The sequence below is a fragment of the Chenopodium album genome, chromosome 4 (assembly GCF_948465745.1).
Source record: "Chenopodium album chromosome 4, dcCheAlbu1.1, whole genome shotgun sequence".
NCBI lineage: Eukaryota > Viridiplantae > Streptophyta > Magnoliopsida > Caryophyllales > Amaranthaceae > Chenopodium > Chenopodium album.
Genome location: NC_137837.1, coordinates 73,609,678 through 73,627,572, shown reverse-complemented (window position 1 = coordinate 73,627,572; position 17,895 = coordinate 73,609,678). Strand labels below are relative to the sequence as shown.

Sequence of the window (17,895 nt, the reverse complement as noted above, 5' to 3'; positions counted from 1 at the left end):
CCATAAGAAAAATATAGTGGAATAGATTTATGTATGGCTAATAGAGATACCTTGCATAGCTAAAATGCTACTCACTTCAACCTTATTTGACATTATGTTATAAGTCTTATATCATCATTATATTATTAATTTATTCTACATTATTATGTCACACTTTTTACTCTACAGCTCTACTTAGTGCAAGATTAACTGAATTGCGTATATATATCAATTGAATCCTTACTACTAGTCTACTGCCTAACAGTGAATTTGTACTGGTTTTTAACTAACTTTTGAATTATACAAATTTTATGACACAAAATATAAAGATATAAAATGATATTGTCAAGACTTGTGTATCTACCAAAGACTTCAAATTGGTGGACGGTAGCTATTCTATGATTGCTATGGTGTAATTGGAGAAGTTATCTTCTCGTAATTGTACATCGCTTTAGTCGCTCATCACTTAATCAGATATTATTAGGTTTTTCTACGCGTCTTTAGCATGAAAAAAAAATACGGAGTACTACGTAACCCTCTGAAGATTGATGGAACAAGTTTAAAAAAAAAAAAAAACTCCGTATATAGAGATGATGAGAATATGAGATGACACACTCAGTATAAAATCCAAGACGAAAAAGGACAGTAACGGTGAAATCTACAGATAATAAAAATGAATCATAAGAAATTCAGAATCATGGATAGTATAGAAGGATTCCAGAGAAGCTAAATCACAAGGTACAAATGGTTTGGTCTGTCAAAACTCATCCTTATTTGACCCACCAAAAAAAAATTACATTTCAAGCACAAATCATACAAAAGAGCCATACCAAACAGTTTAAAAATGCCCTACGTATAGTTTTTACAGAAACCAATGGAGGATATTGCTCTCGAACTTGCATCTCCCTGCGACTTTTCTGGTCCTAATTAGGACGACTTGAACAGAAAACTCTTCCAAGGGTAACTCATCGCTTTGAAAACAACCCTTGGGTTAGTGACGAAAAGTCATAATCATTTGTCTTTTGCGTTGAAGTCCCTGTTGAAACTGCAGATGCTGCAGAACTTTTACTCGTTTCAACTGCAGCTGCACCATTGACAGGCATAGCTTGACCCATAGAATAGAAACTGCAAGCAAGAAAAAGCAGCAGAATATAAAAAGAAAGATAATAAAAGCCATCATTAAAGATTAAATTTTAAGGTTGGACTTCTCTGTATGGACAAGCTAATAAGCTTCTTATACTTACCCCATTGCTGGGAAAGATGAAGGATTTCCTGTCGGGTGCATTGATGGAGGGTTCCCAACCTGCTTAACAAAAAATAAAATTCATTATTAAGTCCTCTCTACCAAATCAAAAAATGAAACCAAAAAAAAAAATCCAGGTATTACTAGGAATTTTAACCTGAACTGATTTTGGCAGTTCATTCTGACCAGCTGATGGCATAGTTAACCCAGGAATTTGATACCCAAGACCTGGCCAGTTTTGAGTCGGCATATTGGTGCCATTTAATCCAGGTTGATGCATATTGACGTTTGATTTTGAAGCCCCATTAGCTGCTTGAGCAGCTGCAGCCATAAGAAGACTCTGCTGCTGTGCTAGCATTGCTATTTGCTGTTGATGAAGAGCAAATGGTGATACCATGTTTGACTGCATGTCAACCATATAAAACATTATTACAGAATTTAGATTGAAGCATCAACATAGAAAACAAATATATATAGTGGAGCATCAGAAACATTTTGAGTGGCTACAATGAGTCACTGGCTAACTGCTAAAAATAGAGCTCAGCCAAGAGGCCCAAGATTACACAAAGTTCATGAAAACAAGCCCCAGGAAAGGTGAGATGAACACAGCTAAAAATAAAAAAATCCTTCCCACATGAAATCTTTTCCAACAAAACAGAAAACGAAAAGGGAAAATAAGACTACCACACCACTCCAAGAAAAATGAAAATATGAAGCAAGGGAATCAATGTGAATATCACTTTGGAGAGAAATATCTTATTGGCTATCAGAAAAAGAACAGCAACCTAGTTTAAGTGAGGCTACTTATGTTCCCCACATGTAATCATATGTGCTCTTCTGCCCTTGCATTCTATCTCTTTAGCACTTAGCTTTAGTCTAATTTAGGTTGAACTGGGCCCAGCCCTATGAGGAAGATGTTCTTGCAATTGGAAAAGAAGGATGAACAAAGATTAGCTTGTCAATGTGTGGAGGATGGTCAACTGGCAATTGGGTGATACACTTGGAAAGAAAGAAACCAATAGATTTGTATGGGTATAGCTTATCCTCATCAGAATAGATGAAGGAAAATTTTAGCTTCTGTGCAATTTGCAATTCTAAGATTTTGTAAATAAATTATTTCTTGAAAGCCAAAGGTCTAGAGTTTGCATTGCCCACCTTTTGAATTTGGGCGACACTCTCTACTTCCTATAAAAAGACTAAATCTACTGCACTTTCAGAGAACTCCTGAATAAAACATACGTAGTACATATTTCTACATAGACATAATAAAAAAAAAATAATAAAAAAAAAGGTACTCCGTATAAAAGTTTAATAAGGTGAAAAGATGTTAATGATAAGGTGCAAACCTTCTCAAAAAGGCTCATAATATCTGATTTTGCATCTTTCTGAGGTTGCTGCATAACTGGAGTAGTGGATGCTGAAGAATCACCAAATAAATCTTCAAATTCAGAAGAAGATTTCTTGCCAGTGTCAACATCCTTCTTCACTTCAGCTTTCTCAGAAGTTGACGTTTGCCCAGCAGCTGCAGACATTAAAATTTGAATACATTTCACAAATCCAACAACAAAATCATTTAACTTAACACACATATTAGACAAGACAAACTGTTTACATACATTGAAATCCTGCCCAGCCATTATCGTCATTATTGGCACTATCAGGAGGACTTTCACCGGGATCATCCATAGAAAGCATGTTGAAAAGATCAGTAGCAAAATCAACTTTAGGAGGGGGGGCTGAAGCTGTGTTAGCTGCCTGCTCTACTTCTGGTTCTTGAACAGTTGCTTCAGGTTTCTGTATCTCATGTTGAGGCTGATGAACTGGAGCAGACTGTTAGAAAAACAAACAAGATTAAGGAAAAGAACAGAAGCCAGAGAACAAGAGGATAAAATTATGCAGGATATCAAACTAGAACCTACTGTCAGATGCAGAACAATCCATCCAATGATTTATATAAAGACCATGAAACCCAATAATAAGTAGAACAACTAATAACTGAAAAATAGAATATTACAAACACAAATGTAATATTTTCAGCTTTATGCAGTGAATATGACATAAGAGCATCAATTCAAGGAAATGTTTTCACACTTAATAGCCTAGCAGCAGGTTCTTCACATGCTGATCATGCCTCCAGCATTATAAAATTGTATTTGTATTTAATTCTATCCTTAAAATGATCTCAACAGTCATATCTAACTATAGCAATGTAACATCTTGAATACCCAATCCCAGAATTAAATCTCATACACTGCCAAAATGGCCACAAAATCCAACTTATAAAGCCCTCTAAAGAGTTGGTCTAAATTTTTTTAAGAAGATTGATCAGATAAAGCTATAATGCCCTCACGTATGAGAAAAAAAAAAAAAAAAAAGCTAAATATGTGCACACTGTTCCCAGAAGAAACAACTCTTTGGTCCATATTGGATGATCATAACAGACGCTAAACAATGATTATTTATAAAATGACTTTTTGTAAGAAGCAGCCATAGGGAAGGGTATAATTACAATTGCACAATTAATCGGTTAGGAATCTTAAAAGAAACAACAATTTTTAGAAGGGGAAGGAATCACGAAGTCTAAAATAGAGGACTATAGGAAGTGAATGAATTATGAGAAGAATTACAAAGTTTATTTTGAGCTTTACATAGCTTTGGGAGGCTTCATGTCTCTCGAATACTAGACATTTATCTTCAATTTACTTTAACTTAAATTTTATCAATTATAGCATCATTCTTAAATTTTTGCACTAATTATGCTAATTAAAATAAAGTTCTCAGCACTTCTCATGATCCATCATCTTCCTAGCCTCCTCTATTTATAGACTTCCCGATTCCTCTTTCCCTCCTTAACTTATTTCTGCATTTTGCTCAAGCGTTCTAACTGATTTGTTGAGCAGTTTATAGTCATACCCCTCCCTACAGCTGGTTCAATAAACTTTTTCCACCAGTTAAGGTAAGCTTTCTTCTTAAGCACACAATTACTTGCAGTTCATCAGAAACAACATAGTGTGTCAACAACAACTTGAAACAAGTGCCAAAAGCAAAATACCTGACAAGTAGTAATTCTAAAGAAAAAGGTAGCCAACAAAAAAAGAAATTCATCTTAATATCTATGTGTGCTTAGAAATAATGTTGCTTCTTCAAGCCTGACTATACAAAGCAAGTCTCTCAAGAGAAACTCATATTTAATGAAGATTACACATAAGCATTTCCTAGCCTAACTATAATTAATGAAGATATAGACATAAGCATTTCCTAGAAAAACTGCAGCAAGAAGCAAAATAATATGAAATCTGGGAATAAATAAGGTTCTATAAAGTATGCCAAATAAGAAGACTATAGAGGAAATGATTTATAAGAATTAATTAATCAACAACTGCCATCCAGTCGTCATATATATCAAGATTTGGAAAAGGCAAAACACCCAAATCAAAATTGTACAAAAGGCAAAATACCCAAATCAAAATTGAACCAGTGCATCATAATCTGATGTTCAATCAGCAGGAACAAACTTACATGCTCAACTCCTTTTGGAGGGGATGGGATACTTATTCTCCCTGCTACTCTGGTCTCCCTAGTACTAGGCAGAACAGTGTTTTTCCTCTCCTCGGTCACATTAACAGGTTTATTAGCATTTACATGCCCATTCCTTTCCTCCACTCTTGATTGATGTGAAGGCATGTATTTTTCCCCTCCACTATATGGTGATCCATGGCTAGCATCTTTTGGAACCCATCTCTTTTCTTCATACCTGTATATTGCCATAGCCAATGACTTAACCCTCAATGTGAAGATTTAAACGAAAACTGTCGATTAAAGAAAATCCAAATCAAGAATATTAAGCAAAGTGGTTTCTGGTAACTCAAAATACATACTTTGCACGGATGAAGTTCTCAATTCCAACTCGATCATAATTGGGAGGCAATTCAGCTTCCCAGTAACTATTTGCTCTTTCATTTCCCATGGCTGTGTACACAAGGAGAGAGGTGAGTAATTCAGGTGAAGCAAAAGTCCACAAGAAAGAGTTCAACTTTCAAAGTACAATGGACACTAACACTGAATGAATGCAATCTGTTCCGGAAGCCATGTGTCGAGTGTTGCTGATCTCACCTGCAGAATGTTCGCAAATTAACAATGTCATTTTCAGAGGATATGTCTATCATGCGATAGATCAAAAGCTAAGGACAGGTCACAACTCACAATGAGGCATAAAAGATTGTGGGATAATTGAAAGCACTTCATTCAGTTCATTGTAGAACCATAGCAAAAGAAGAAAGAAAGGACCTTCACATGAGAATTTAAAGAGCCTAATTTATGGAATACTAAATTTTCAGCAAATAAGTGACACTTGGGAATATCTTCATCACCACATCCAGCTCAAGGCTTTGAAGCTACTATTGTCTTTAATCTCCACAAGACAGAAAAATGAAGGGTTGTTGATCTAAGTAGAACAAATTTAATAATAAAGACAAAACAATTATCATACACACATTTGAAAATTGCAAGGTGAACAAAATTTACATTAAAGGACACACACTCAACTATTTTAGGATACCTCCCTAATACATGAAGATTGTAGACACACTCTTAATTTTTGCTGAGCTCTCACTAGTCACCTTTGTACCTAGCTCCAACTCTCACTTACACTTTGCCACACATTCACTTATCTACTCTAATTTATGTGTACCCAGCTCATCTATAACATACCACTCCACAAATAGCTCACACTATGTAACATCTATACAAAACTCACGTCAGCTAATATGCTACATGATTCCAGTAATGGCAGTGCTAAACTCACAGTTTTCTTGTGCACTACAAATTATTCTAGCTGCTTTCTTTTGTGTGTGCTGACTTTTCTTCGGACACATATCTAGGCAGTGAATCCCTACAACTAAAAATATGCCCACTATCTTGAACATTATAGTATGTCGGTACAAATATAAGTACTCTTGTCTAGATCTTTCTTATACTTTATTCCAAAGTTAGTTATACGAAGTAATTCCCAACAAGAGTAAGCATCATATTGATCTGAGTAACATAGTCCCTCTTGCATGCTAAAACTGGCATAGTTTACCCAAAAAAAAAAAAAAAACGCTCCAAACTGACCCATTTTTTCCCTAGCACTATGAACTACCATGAACCGTCTTATGGTGTAATATTAAGGTGATCCCCCCTCCCAAATAAAATGACACTTATTTGGTAAATAACAAAGATAGCTCCATATAGTCTCTGAATGTAACCAACAACTAATAGCGATTCATTTAGGCTGTAGTTCAAGCAGAAGACTTACATCACATTCTGTACCATTGATTAAATAAAAATAAATTAAATTAAATAGTAATTCTTCCGTCCAGAATTAATTGTTACGTAGTCTATCATTAAAAAAAAAAAAAAAAAAGGAGCCAGAAAATATCTTTGATGTTCAATAAAGAGGCAATTATTCTTTTTCTCCCTCATGCTTTTATTTACTTCTTCTCTAGATAATAATAAATCCATGATAGCAGGAAGAAATTGATAATAACAGGCATTGCAGCTCTTCTTTTGCAGATTTATAATCAATACATACCGATTCACCTTAGCTACATATATAGATAACATGTTTGTAAAGATGTCGCACTTGTCACTGCTGTGAGTTCGTGATACTAATCCGCCTAGGCTTGAGGCTCATTCCTCAATATAAAGCAAGATGTAAAGCAGGGAATTTTAGTAACACATCTAAAATTCATAACTAGTTTTAAAAATGTGACAACTTTTTCATGACATCTATAAACATAGATGTGATTATAATATCCGAGCAGGAGGTTGTATTTTATTTTATAAAATATATGTTTATTTATAAGAGTGTAAAGGGACATATTAAAACCAGTATAAACTAAGATACAAAACATATATAGACTATATCTCATCTTAGTCATTTCATGAGGACAAACATATTCATCTCTTAATGGATGAGCAAATTATTGGGTTAAATTGGATTTTTGAGCCAATGAAGACATATTACGAATAAAACTACAATCCATCCCTATCTGATGTCTTAGTATCAGGCTACGGCCCAAGAAAATCAAATCAATGTTAGGCTCTTTGATAACCTATGATCAAATTCTTTTTGGAATACCCTACTCCAACGTTAAAAGTCAACTTCATACCGCTTCCTATAAAGAGAGCTGTCCTAAACAAGAAAAGGAGCACAAGTGCCCAAAACCATCATCTGATATGAACATTAATTTAGTCAAACATCTATTCCAAAATCACCATCCTAGTGGCAATTGCCATCAGAAACTAAAAAAAAATGGGCCTAAAAAGATAAGGGGAAAAAAAACTATACCGATAACAAATTCCCCAGCCATCAAATGTCTATTTATTTAAACATTCACAAGGCCTTAATTCTACCTCTGGAGGAAACAAATCATAAACATAAAGCAATACAAGATTACACATAATACGTAGTAGTATTTGATTGGAAACAAATATAGACAGCAACAGCTTTGGAATTAACATACAAAACCACGTGTAACAGAGCCAACTGACAATGAATAATAGGATATACCTTCGAAATATGCACCCCCAAACTTCTGTGGATTCCAGAACACTGCATGCATATGAAGATGCCCAAATTTACACTTGCCCATCTTGGACCTCTGTGTGTCGGCAATAATACATTTAGTGATACAAATAAACAGAAATGCCATCCACCAAAATAAACTAAACAATTACACATTTAAGCCTTATGTTTCCAGGGACCTACTTCGTTTTGCAGTCAGCACATTCCCTATTGTCAGGCAACTTCAGAAGCCCTTCCAAAACCTGTGCATATGGAAAAATAAAAAATTTGATAAAGGCTAGTGTCTAGTGAGAAAGTATATTCAATTATCAAAGATACTTAATTAACAAAAAAATTATTCAATAATTACACATTAAAATACTAAATAACTAAAGAATAGGCCTACTTTGCTAAGAAGTCTGTTATGATAAGTATGGAAAGTCGGACCTAGTGCAAAGATCAATCTAAGGCCCAATTTCCAATATCAACATCCTCGTTTGGATACTGAAGAAGCCTTTGACTAGAAAACTCCAAGATGCCTTTCTTATCTAGCTTATCATTTTACCAAGGACACTTGTATTAACAGAAGGAGGGATTAGCAATCTTCTACAAAAACCTGTAGAGCTTAATCTAGCTCGGAAATGGTTATATAACTAATTCTCTAGGATCTAAGAACATGGGATTATGGGAATTATGCATCTGCAAGTGCAACTTCTCACGTGAAGGCCCTTAGCCAAAGTCAATTTGCTTGTGAATTTTTCCCAATGGAAGCTAAGTAGAAGAGCATTTACACAAACAGGGAATACCTGGACTGATGAACAGCCTTCACCATCACCCCAATCAATTGCATACCATTACAGTTGGAAGGCCAACATTAGAACCACCTACCCTGCAGACCACCAAACCCAACAATAACACCATCATTCAAAAGTCGGTAACTTGGCTCTAGTCACCTTTCCCTCAACACATGCATGGGTCTGCCAAATCTATCAAATTCCACTACAATCCAGATGTGAGATACCACTGTACCAGGCCTAGGGCCTCAAAGCCATGTCATGTCAAACCGAGATATCATGTCACAATCCTCAAATATAGACAGAAGGAATACATCTTTAAGAAGGAATAGCCAGAATGTGGCAACAATGGTTGTTACAAAATGGAACCTTAACAGTAAGGGCATGGATGGGAATCACAAAATTAGTAAAATATAATAAAATGATGCTCTTGGATAATGATGATATCCTTTGGGATAGGATGAATCCTGGAGCCATGGGGTCAAAACAGAATCAATATTTTGGGAGCAACTAGAATAATACTAGCAAGTCACATTACTTAGAGAAAAAAGCTGTATCATAATTAGTGACCAGCTAGCCAGCATAGTGTGAGCTACTAACCCCAAAGATTACAATTTCAAAAGTATCATAAACATAGGTTCCAAGTATGATTTGTAATAGGTACAATTCTAAGCCTAAAATGGCAAATAATAAGAAAGTTTAGTACCAATTTCGCTCACTACTAAGGCTATGTTCTCTTCACCTTATTTAAGGTGTTATGGTATCTGTCTTACAAGATCTAGTCTCGGTTTGATCTGATTTTTTCTGGACTGGTTTGAATTTGTTTTCTTGTCTGAAAATGAATTTTTCTTGTCTGGTATGATATGGTCAACAAGAATAAGGTGAGGGAAACAAAGCCTAAACTCTTATCATATAACCAAACAAACACCATAGATCACTATGTAAAAGCTTAGACTCAAATATGTTATAAAGTATAATACCCTATGAAGTTACCAAAGGTCATTATACAACATAACTGGTATTCTTCCACTGCAATATGTGCATAACCTAAGACGCTGAGCTGATTATTATACACTTTAAAATTAGATCACTCTGTATTAAAGCTTTAAACAAAGATGATGAATTGGATCAATGAATGTAAAACATCCCCAACGATAGAGTTACAGAATTGGAGAGCATTTGATCTTATCTAAATTTGTAAGTAAAAAGGGAGACAAGTTTGAATTAAAAAGGTGTGTCCATCTTCATCTACATAGCCTAAACTGACCCTAAGGAATCAGTTGACGTATAGTGAACAGTGACTAAATTTTCTTCTAATATACCTTATAGTCACTTGGAATACAGTGACTAAATTTTCTTCTATATAACTTTAAGAGTCACCTAGAATATGGTAATTAAATAAAACACAATACATAATGATCAATTTCACCTACTTTGTCGCAAAGTAGGAACCTAGTTTTTGCTCTTTCAATCAACTATATAATACCCTTCTGTAATATAATTACATAAAATAACACGATAAATCCTTGATCGCGGTATTACAAACCTACACCTACATACATATACCACCCCCAACCTCACCATAAGATGTACCCTTGCAAGCAGTTTTAGGTAGATAGTAAAAGAACTGCTACCTTGTCAGACAAGAATTATATAGACAGACCATGGATGTTCAACGGTTTATTAACTCGTCACTCATTTCCACTCCGAAACAATGAACGTAAGTCGTGCCTTCCATGACTAGCCCAAATAAATAGCTAACCACACTCAGAAGGCAGAATGAAACACAACTAAATGCTGAAACAACACCTATCTACTCAAGATGCAAACTTTACAAGCTCAATGATCATATCAATTCAATTCGAGATATTTCCGAAAAGTTTGGTTAAATTGCATAAACCCAGATCCAATCATCCAAATCATCAAAATGGGGACCAGGAAATTATACAGGAATCATCCCATAATTTACCAGCCAAATAAATAACAGAATACAGGATCCCACATACCCAAATATCAGAAAATTCCCCAGAAAACCCAACAAATTCCAACCAAAATCATCTAATAATCATAATTAAAACTTTTCAACCATTTCCCCAAATTCCCATTTGTACAAAATCAAGATCAAACCAAAAAACCCAAATCAAAATAAAACATGGGTAATCAAGAAATCAAACTTAGGGATCGAATTTAAAATGAAAAAAAAAAAAAGCAAACAAATCGAGAGGAGAGAGAGAAAGGGACCTTGCGATGTCTGGCGTTGAGCTCCTTGGTGACGTGGGCTTTCTCGTTCATTTTTGATGAATTATTGAATATGATGATGATGATAAAATTGAGAAGAAGAAGAAGAAGAAACAGATGATTGGGTAATTGAATTGGGAAAAATCTCTCTCCTCCTGTTCTTCTGTCTTCCTCTCAATCTGGGTTAAGCAAAGCCTGGCAATTAGAGAGATTGTGGTCTGACTTGGTTAATCAAATCAACAAACCTTCTCACTAAAGAAATTCATATATTTATGGAAATTAATATTGATTTTTTAATTTTTGATTTATGAATCATATGATTGATGACTTATAGTGGTGTCTTGTCCGGACGATGTCTCTCGTTAGTTGTTACAATGTTAATTGAGTTGGAAATATAGTAGTTTCGCATAATAACAACATCACTTTTTTTGTTAGAAAGGTTAAAAAAGATATTTCATACTTCTTCTGTTCTTTTTTACTTGACTTGTTTCTTTTATCATGTTTGTCAATGTAAAACTTTAACGATCAGTAACTAAAATTCTCCATAAGTAAAAATTATAAAAGTTATATATTATGATAGTATTTATTGAGACGAATCCAAAAAAATCATACATGGATATATTTTTCCTTACATATTATTCACCAAAGACGGTCAAAGGAGATGTGGTAAATAGTGTAAAAGTCAAAGCGGGTCAAATAATAAAGAACGGAGGAAGTATATGGTTATTATAGAAAAACACATGTAGTAGACGTATGGGAAAATAATGGCAAAATATTACTTGTAGTATAAAGTAATTATTGCTAAATAATAATTAATAAGTAATAAGACGTTAATGTTTTGAATAAGAGGTTGTATGGGCTTGTCATGTCATTACTTATATAACATGGAGGAAGGATGTTATGAGGCATTAACATGCTAATGATGCTATACTTTTGAGTTTTAATAATATTTTAGATCGTCTGGGAAGTGTGAATATTTGTTGAAATGCCGATCATTTTTTTTTACGACTTATAATAGTGTCTTGTACTTTGGGGGTCTTGCTTTAATCTATAACTGGCTTTTGGCTTGAATGATGTTTCTAGCTGTTACAATATTAATTGAATTGGAAATATAGTAGTTTTATATTATAACGGCAAATTCAAGCAATCACATAAATCAAGGTTCAAAGAAAAATTTTGTATATGGTTACCATATAAAAATAACGAGTATTACATATAACGGAAAATAATTATAAAAAAAAATTTTAAAACCACAAAATATTAGTACTTTCTATAAGGTAATTATTACTAGAGAGATCGAATAACCACAATAATAAATAGTACAGAGTAGTAAGCTATTAATATTTTGAACAAGAGGTTTTATAGAATTGACATATCATTACTTATAAATTATAATGTCAAGTCATGGTGGGGGAAAGATGATATATGGCATTCACAAGTTGTATCTTTAAGTTTTAAATTTTTAATAATATTTTGGAAAAATTGACAAAAATAATTTCAATTTTGTGTGATTCGTTCCAAATAATCCCAACTTTGGATTATTTTTTAACTTTGGATTATATGTATTTGCTTAAAATAGTCCCAACAAATTACTTAACTTGTTGTTTCAAAAAAAAAAAAAAAAAAATTCACTTAACTTGTTATAACAAGTTAGATGACATGTGGTGACACCTGGTTGGTGAAAAAATAACCTTTTATAATAGAAGTTATTTTTCTATTATAAAAGTTATTTTATAATAGAATACCTTCACCTTTTTGTTTTTCCTTTTCATCCAAAAATGTAAATTATTATTCTACTTCCTTTTAATTACATTGGTTTTTTTTTAAAAAAAAAATTATACTACAAAATCAGTTCATTTAAATTACATTACATTATAATACTAGTTCATTAAAATAACATTAGTTCTATTCAAAAAAATTAAAAAATTAAAAAAAAATAACATTGGATGTTTTATTACATTAGCTCCCCAAAATAAACACTATTATGTTCAATTTAAAATTACATTAATTATCCTTCATGATATTGGAAGTCATCTAACAACGGGTGGTTGTAGATTTTTTCCATGGTTGCATCTTGTTTTTGGAACATGTTATCAAATTAAGACGATTCAAACGAACATATAAAACTCTTCTCGCACACCACTTGAGGGTCCTTTCCCAAGGTCCAAGTTATTCTTCATCCTACTTCCTCCTATAATTTCATGTTGTTGTGGGCTAGGAGTCGGAGTTCCATGAATCCTTAAGTTCCAAGGTTCATTCGGGTCAAATGAATCCCTAACCTTTTGTTTTCCCTTAGCTGGCTTTTCAGCTTCTCTCTTCAAATAATCTCTATCAACTTCATCCAATGCATTCAAGAAAGACTTGGTCCCAAACACTTCTTCATTTGAGGGTTCCTTTAATTTCTTTTGAATGAATTCTTCCACTGCTTTGAAAAGACGATTGTTTGGGAAGAGTTCTTTAGCATGGTTCAGTTTTTCAGCCATCTCAGACAAATACCCACCTAAAGTCTTAGCCAGATCAATAAATTCCTCCATGAAATGCTCCTAAAAAATGAACATAAGATATAGATAATGTGAACATTCAGTATTCTTTTATGAACATTCAGTATTCTATAATCATGTGGTGAGATATTAAATGAACATATATAATAAATAAATCAACATGAGGTGTGTTTATATGAATATAATATGTTAAAGATAAGAACATAGAAACTATTATTATATGACATTATGAGATGTTTTTATATGAATATAATATGTCAAAGATATGAACTATATACGAAGTATGCTAAATGAACATGAGATGTTTTTATAAATATAATATGTTAATGACATGAGCATGTCAAAAAAATTCAGTATATAAATCAAGTTAATAAATTATGAACACAAGAAGAAAAATTATGAATATATGATACTAATATACCTTATCAGTTTTCTGTGGCACATTTTCTTGATGTTCATCAGGTCTTTGGAGGATCCTTGGCAACACAGTTCCTAATCCATAACCTTTGTTCTCTAATTTCATTCTTTCATAAACCATATCCTTGTTCCAAACACAAATGAGAGGTGGAGTTCTTGGTGGTGAAATATTTTTTCTTTGCACCCGATCAAAGTAAAACAACTGAACATACATAAGAATAATTCTTATAAGGATATGAACAATCAATAAAAAAATATGAAAAACTTAAATGATCATATAAACATGATTACATGAGTAATAAATTTATGAACAAACTATATATATAAATGAACAACAACCATACTATTTTGAAGTTTTGAACAAAAGTAAAAAAAAAATAGGGAAATTCTCAATGGTACTCTTAAGATTTTATTTTTTCTCAATAGTAAATACTGTAAAAATAATTTATCAATGGTAATCTATAATTTGTAAAACTAATTCAGTGGTAACTTTAGTTAAGCATTTTAAGAAAATATTAACCATGGTTAATGTTTTAAAAAGAGGGAAAAAAGAAATGTCTAAAATACCCCAAATTAAAATTAAAAAAAAAAAAACCCCACCCACCCACTTCTTCTCCCCTCCCCCAACCCAGCCCCTGCCTACCCACGACCTTGGCGCCAGCACCCACCACCACCATCATCGAAAAACCGCCATTGAAGGTAATTTTGAGGGGTTGTCTTTGATATTTGTGTTGGTGGTGTAGTTTGGTTTGGGTAACATTTCAGAGTTCCTTCCTCCAAAAAAGTGACGGAAATTCAAAGAGAAAGAGTGGTGGTCTGCAAATTTGAGAAAGAGAAAATTTTGTGAAAGGGGTGGTGGCTGGCTCGGAATCGGGGAAAGGAAAGCATCACCGGCGCTAGGAGAAGGGAGGAAGAGGGCGGCCGTCGCTAGGGGAAAAGGGAGTCGCCGATCGCCGACCGCCGCTGGCAGGGGAGAAGGCTGGCAGTGGGACAGTGGGTTAGGGTGGCTGGGATTTTTTTTTCATTTTATTTATTTAATTAATAGGGTTATATTTGTAATTATGTCATTAGTTAACTAGGGTTAAGCTAATAATTATGGATTAATGTCATTGTTGTTACCATTGAAATAAAACTACAAATTATAGATTACCATTGATAATTTGTTTTTTTTGTGTTTACCATTGAGAAAAAATAAAACATTAAGAGTATCATTGAGAATTTATAAACAAATTATATATAAATGAATAACAGCCATAAAACAACAATAATAAATTAATGAAAAAATAGGCATACCATTATGAAAGGCAGTGGACCCTTATAAAACCCTTTTGTGTTGTTTTTCCAATCAGAGCTTGTATCTATCAAGCTATCAAGTACGTACTTGCACCAATTAAATTCCTTAATTTCATGACAATCCCGAAATGAATGTAGGAACTTGTAATGACAATGGATGCTTTGGCTGCATTTCATTAAACAGTTCACAGCTAGCACAATGAAATCAATGACAAATATTTCATTTGCTTCACCCATGTTCTTTTCAATAGGCACAATTTTTGTAGCCGTCTTCTTCCTAATTTTTTTCTCCTTTTCTTCTTCCTCTTCCTCAGGTTCATACTTTCCCAAAATCAGGTGAGTTTTGGGGCTTCCAGAAGTAATGCAATAAGCTTTTCGCCATCTTGTTAAAAGACTTTCTTCCTCTTCTTCATCATTAGATTCAGCTACTTCTTCAACTTCTTTTACAATCTTGTCCCCTCTTGGGATTCCATATACTACTTCTACATCCTCTTCACAAATCTCAATAGATTTGTTGTAAGGTAGATACAATGTGCAACTGTTTTCTTCAAAGCTCTTCACAAGCCATGCACAAAATTTTTGGTCATTTTGAGGGAGGTTAAGATTAAGTATATATCCAAATCCCATTTGAACAACAAGTTCTTTTTGAGGCGGGCTCAAATGTTTCACAAACCTCATGAATTTCAAATGCCCAACTCTAACTCCTAACCTATCTTCATCATCCAAAACAACATCCTCATCATCATCAAGATTCATCACTTCTTCATAATTGTAATCTGTTATTGTTTCTCTCTTTCTTTTATTTTCAATTTTCTTCTTTTTCTCAACCTTTTCCTTATTCAACACCTTAACCTTCTTTGGATTTCCTACTGATTTCTTTGAACTTTCTCCTTCAATTCTTTCTCTACTCTTCTCCTTCTTTGGATTTCTTACTGATTTCTTATTTGTAGCAACATGTTTTCTTCTCAATTGACGTGTGTATCAAAAATTAACAAAGTCATTTAAACATTGAATATAAAGTAATTGTAAATGTACATGTAGCTGCAACATATGTGTTTAATTAAAAAGTAAAAATGAACAAAACATAGAAATGAACATTAAATGCCTTACTTGGCAGCAGCAATTGCAAAAGATTCTTGTTCAGAAGCAATGGCAAGTTGTTCAAGTGTATTTATTTTTCTGGGTTTAGCTCTGTGAAAATAATATGAACATGAGAAGAAAAATAATGAACAAAGTTTAGATTAATACGAACACGTTCAAATAATAGTGTACTTACCTTGTAATTTCTAGTGTAGGTTGCCCTGAAGTCTTTTCAGGTTCTTGATTAGTTTGGTTAGCGCCTTGTTCAAAAGCACTTGGAATTGGTTCATTTCTACGTCCAAATAAAGAATGGTTAGTTTATAAACTACAAATAAAATGCTTTCATTCTTATTTCATGAAAATGAAAACCAACATTAAAAATATGAACAAAAACAAAAAAAAAATGATTTTTCACAAACATTTATAAAATTGCACAAGTTTATGGATTGAAGTAAAAGTGAACAAAAGCAATCAAAATAAGAACATGAAGAGAACAAATATGAATTTAATTAAGCAAACATTAATGAAATTGCATACCCTTCAGGCATTTCTTTTGGTTGTTCAGAAATTTCTTTTGGTTGTTCAGCACCTTGTTCAGTAGGTTGCTTAGCACCTTGTTCAAATGTTTCTTGTGGTTGTTCAGAAATTTCAGGAGACTGCTTACCACCTTGTTCAGAAATTTCTTTTAGATGTTCAGAAATTTCTTGTAGTTGTTCAGCACCTTGCTCAGTAGGTTGCTTAGCACCTTGTTCAGAAGTTTCTTGTGGTTGTTCAGAAATTTCGGTAGACTGCTTAGCACCTTGTTCTATATGCTGTAGTTCAAAATTATTCTGGGGTTGTTCACAAGGATTTGAAGATGGTTCTTCATCCCTGTTTATAAATTGTAATACATAATAATTATTATAATTTTTATTCCACAATAGTGAACAAAACCATTAATTTATATGAACATTATGTGAAATAAATACAAACATTAAGTGAATTTAACAATGAGCATTGGCAATTACAATGATTATAAATTTGAACGAAAAGACAAAAAATATGAACAATTGAGAAACAAATTAATTAAAATGGATCTCGCTGCATACTAGAAATATCATAATATGTGAATAATGAATCTTGCATATTGAAATGGATCTCACATATTATCAACATAAAATTGCATTAATAAGAATACTAACAAAATTTTAATTTACAAGAAATGAACATATGGACAAATAATATGAACATGTATATATAATTACAGAACAAACACACTTCTTTTTAGGACTTCTCTGATTATCATCTTTAACATGTTTTGCTAAATCCTTCAATGTTTTGTGATCTAATTGGACTTTTTACACTTTTCTTGCCTTTGATTTTGAAATTTGAGAAAATGGGTTGTTAAATCAATTTAGGTTATTGCATCAGAAATTCATTTTCCTAAATTAACAAAATAATAATGAATTATTCCCTTTTACCGATTCTACAGTACTTGTTGTTTGTTGTGATTTTCTATACACACCAAAAAAAAAAAAATTGTATAAATTTAAAATTTTCTACACAGATTACACAATTAAACCCCATAACAAGTAAATTCTAACAAATGTAAACAATGTTTAAATGTAAATTTACCTCTTTTTTGGAGAATCTGGTTGATTGTTGAGTTTTTCTTGAATATCCATAGCAATTTTCAATGTTTTAATGAGAGATAATTATAAAGAGGAGAGAGAATGTAAATTTTGTTCAAGTAAATAAGTTGAGAGAAGTTGGGGTTTTAATTATATAATCTGACAATTTTTTTTTATTTTAAAAAAGGAGGAG

At 32.9% G+C, this 17,895-nt stretch overlaps 2 protein-coding genes across 2 annotated transcripts; both read right to left on the bottom strand.

Moving 5' to 3' along the window:
• Positions 1-644: 644 nt before the first annotated feature.
• Positions 645-11,114, bottom strand: LOC145629310 (ADP-ribosylation factor GTPase-activating protein AGD5-like). The gene is made up of 11 exons (XM_081681877.1): positions 10,805-11,114; positions 7,974-8,032; positions 7,776-7,866; positions 5,281-5,335; positions 5,101-5,191; positions 4,742-4,976; positions 2,839-3,052; positions 2,569-2,744; positions 1,380-1,625; positions 1,224-1,282; positions 645-1,104 (listed from the first exon to the last, which is right to left on the bottom strand). The coding sequence occupies exons 1-11, from the start codon at positions 10,853-10,855 to the stop codon at positions 945-947; spliced, it is 1,437 nt and encodes a 478-aa protein (XP_081538003.1). The 5' UTR covers positions 10,856-11,114; the 3' UTR covers positions 645-944.
• A 1,620-nt stretch (positions 11,115-12,734) lies between these two features.
• Positions 12,735-17,830, bottom strand: LOC145627254 (uncharacterized). Its single transcript, XM_081679645.1, has 7 exons — positions 17,707-17,830; positions 16,630-16,962; positions 16,289-16,384; positions 16,123-16,203; positions 15,013-15,973; positions 13,724-13,921; positions 12,735-13,344 (listed from the first exon to the last, which is right to left on the bottom strand). Exons 1-7 carry the CDS (start codon positions 17,754-17,756, stop codon positions 12,910-12,912), a joined length of 2,154 nt encoding a protein of 717 aa, XP_081535771.1. The 5' UTR covers positions 17,757-17,830; the 3' UTR covers positions 12,735-12,909.
• Positions 17,831-17,895: the final 65 nt, after the last annotated feature.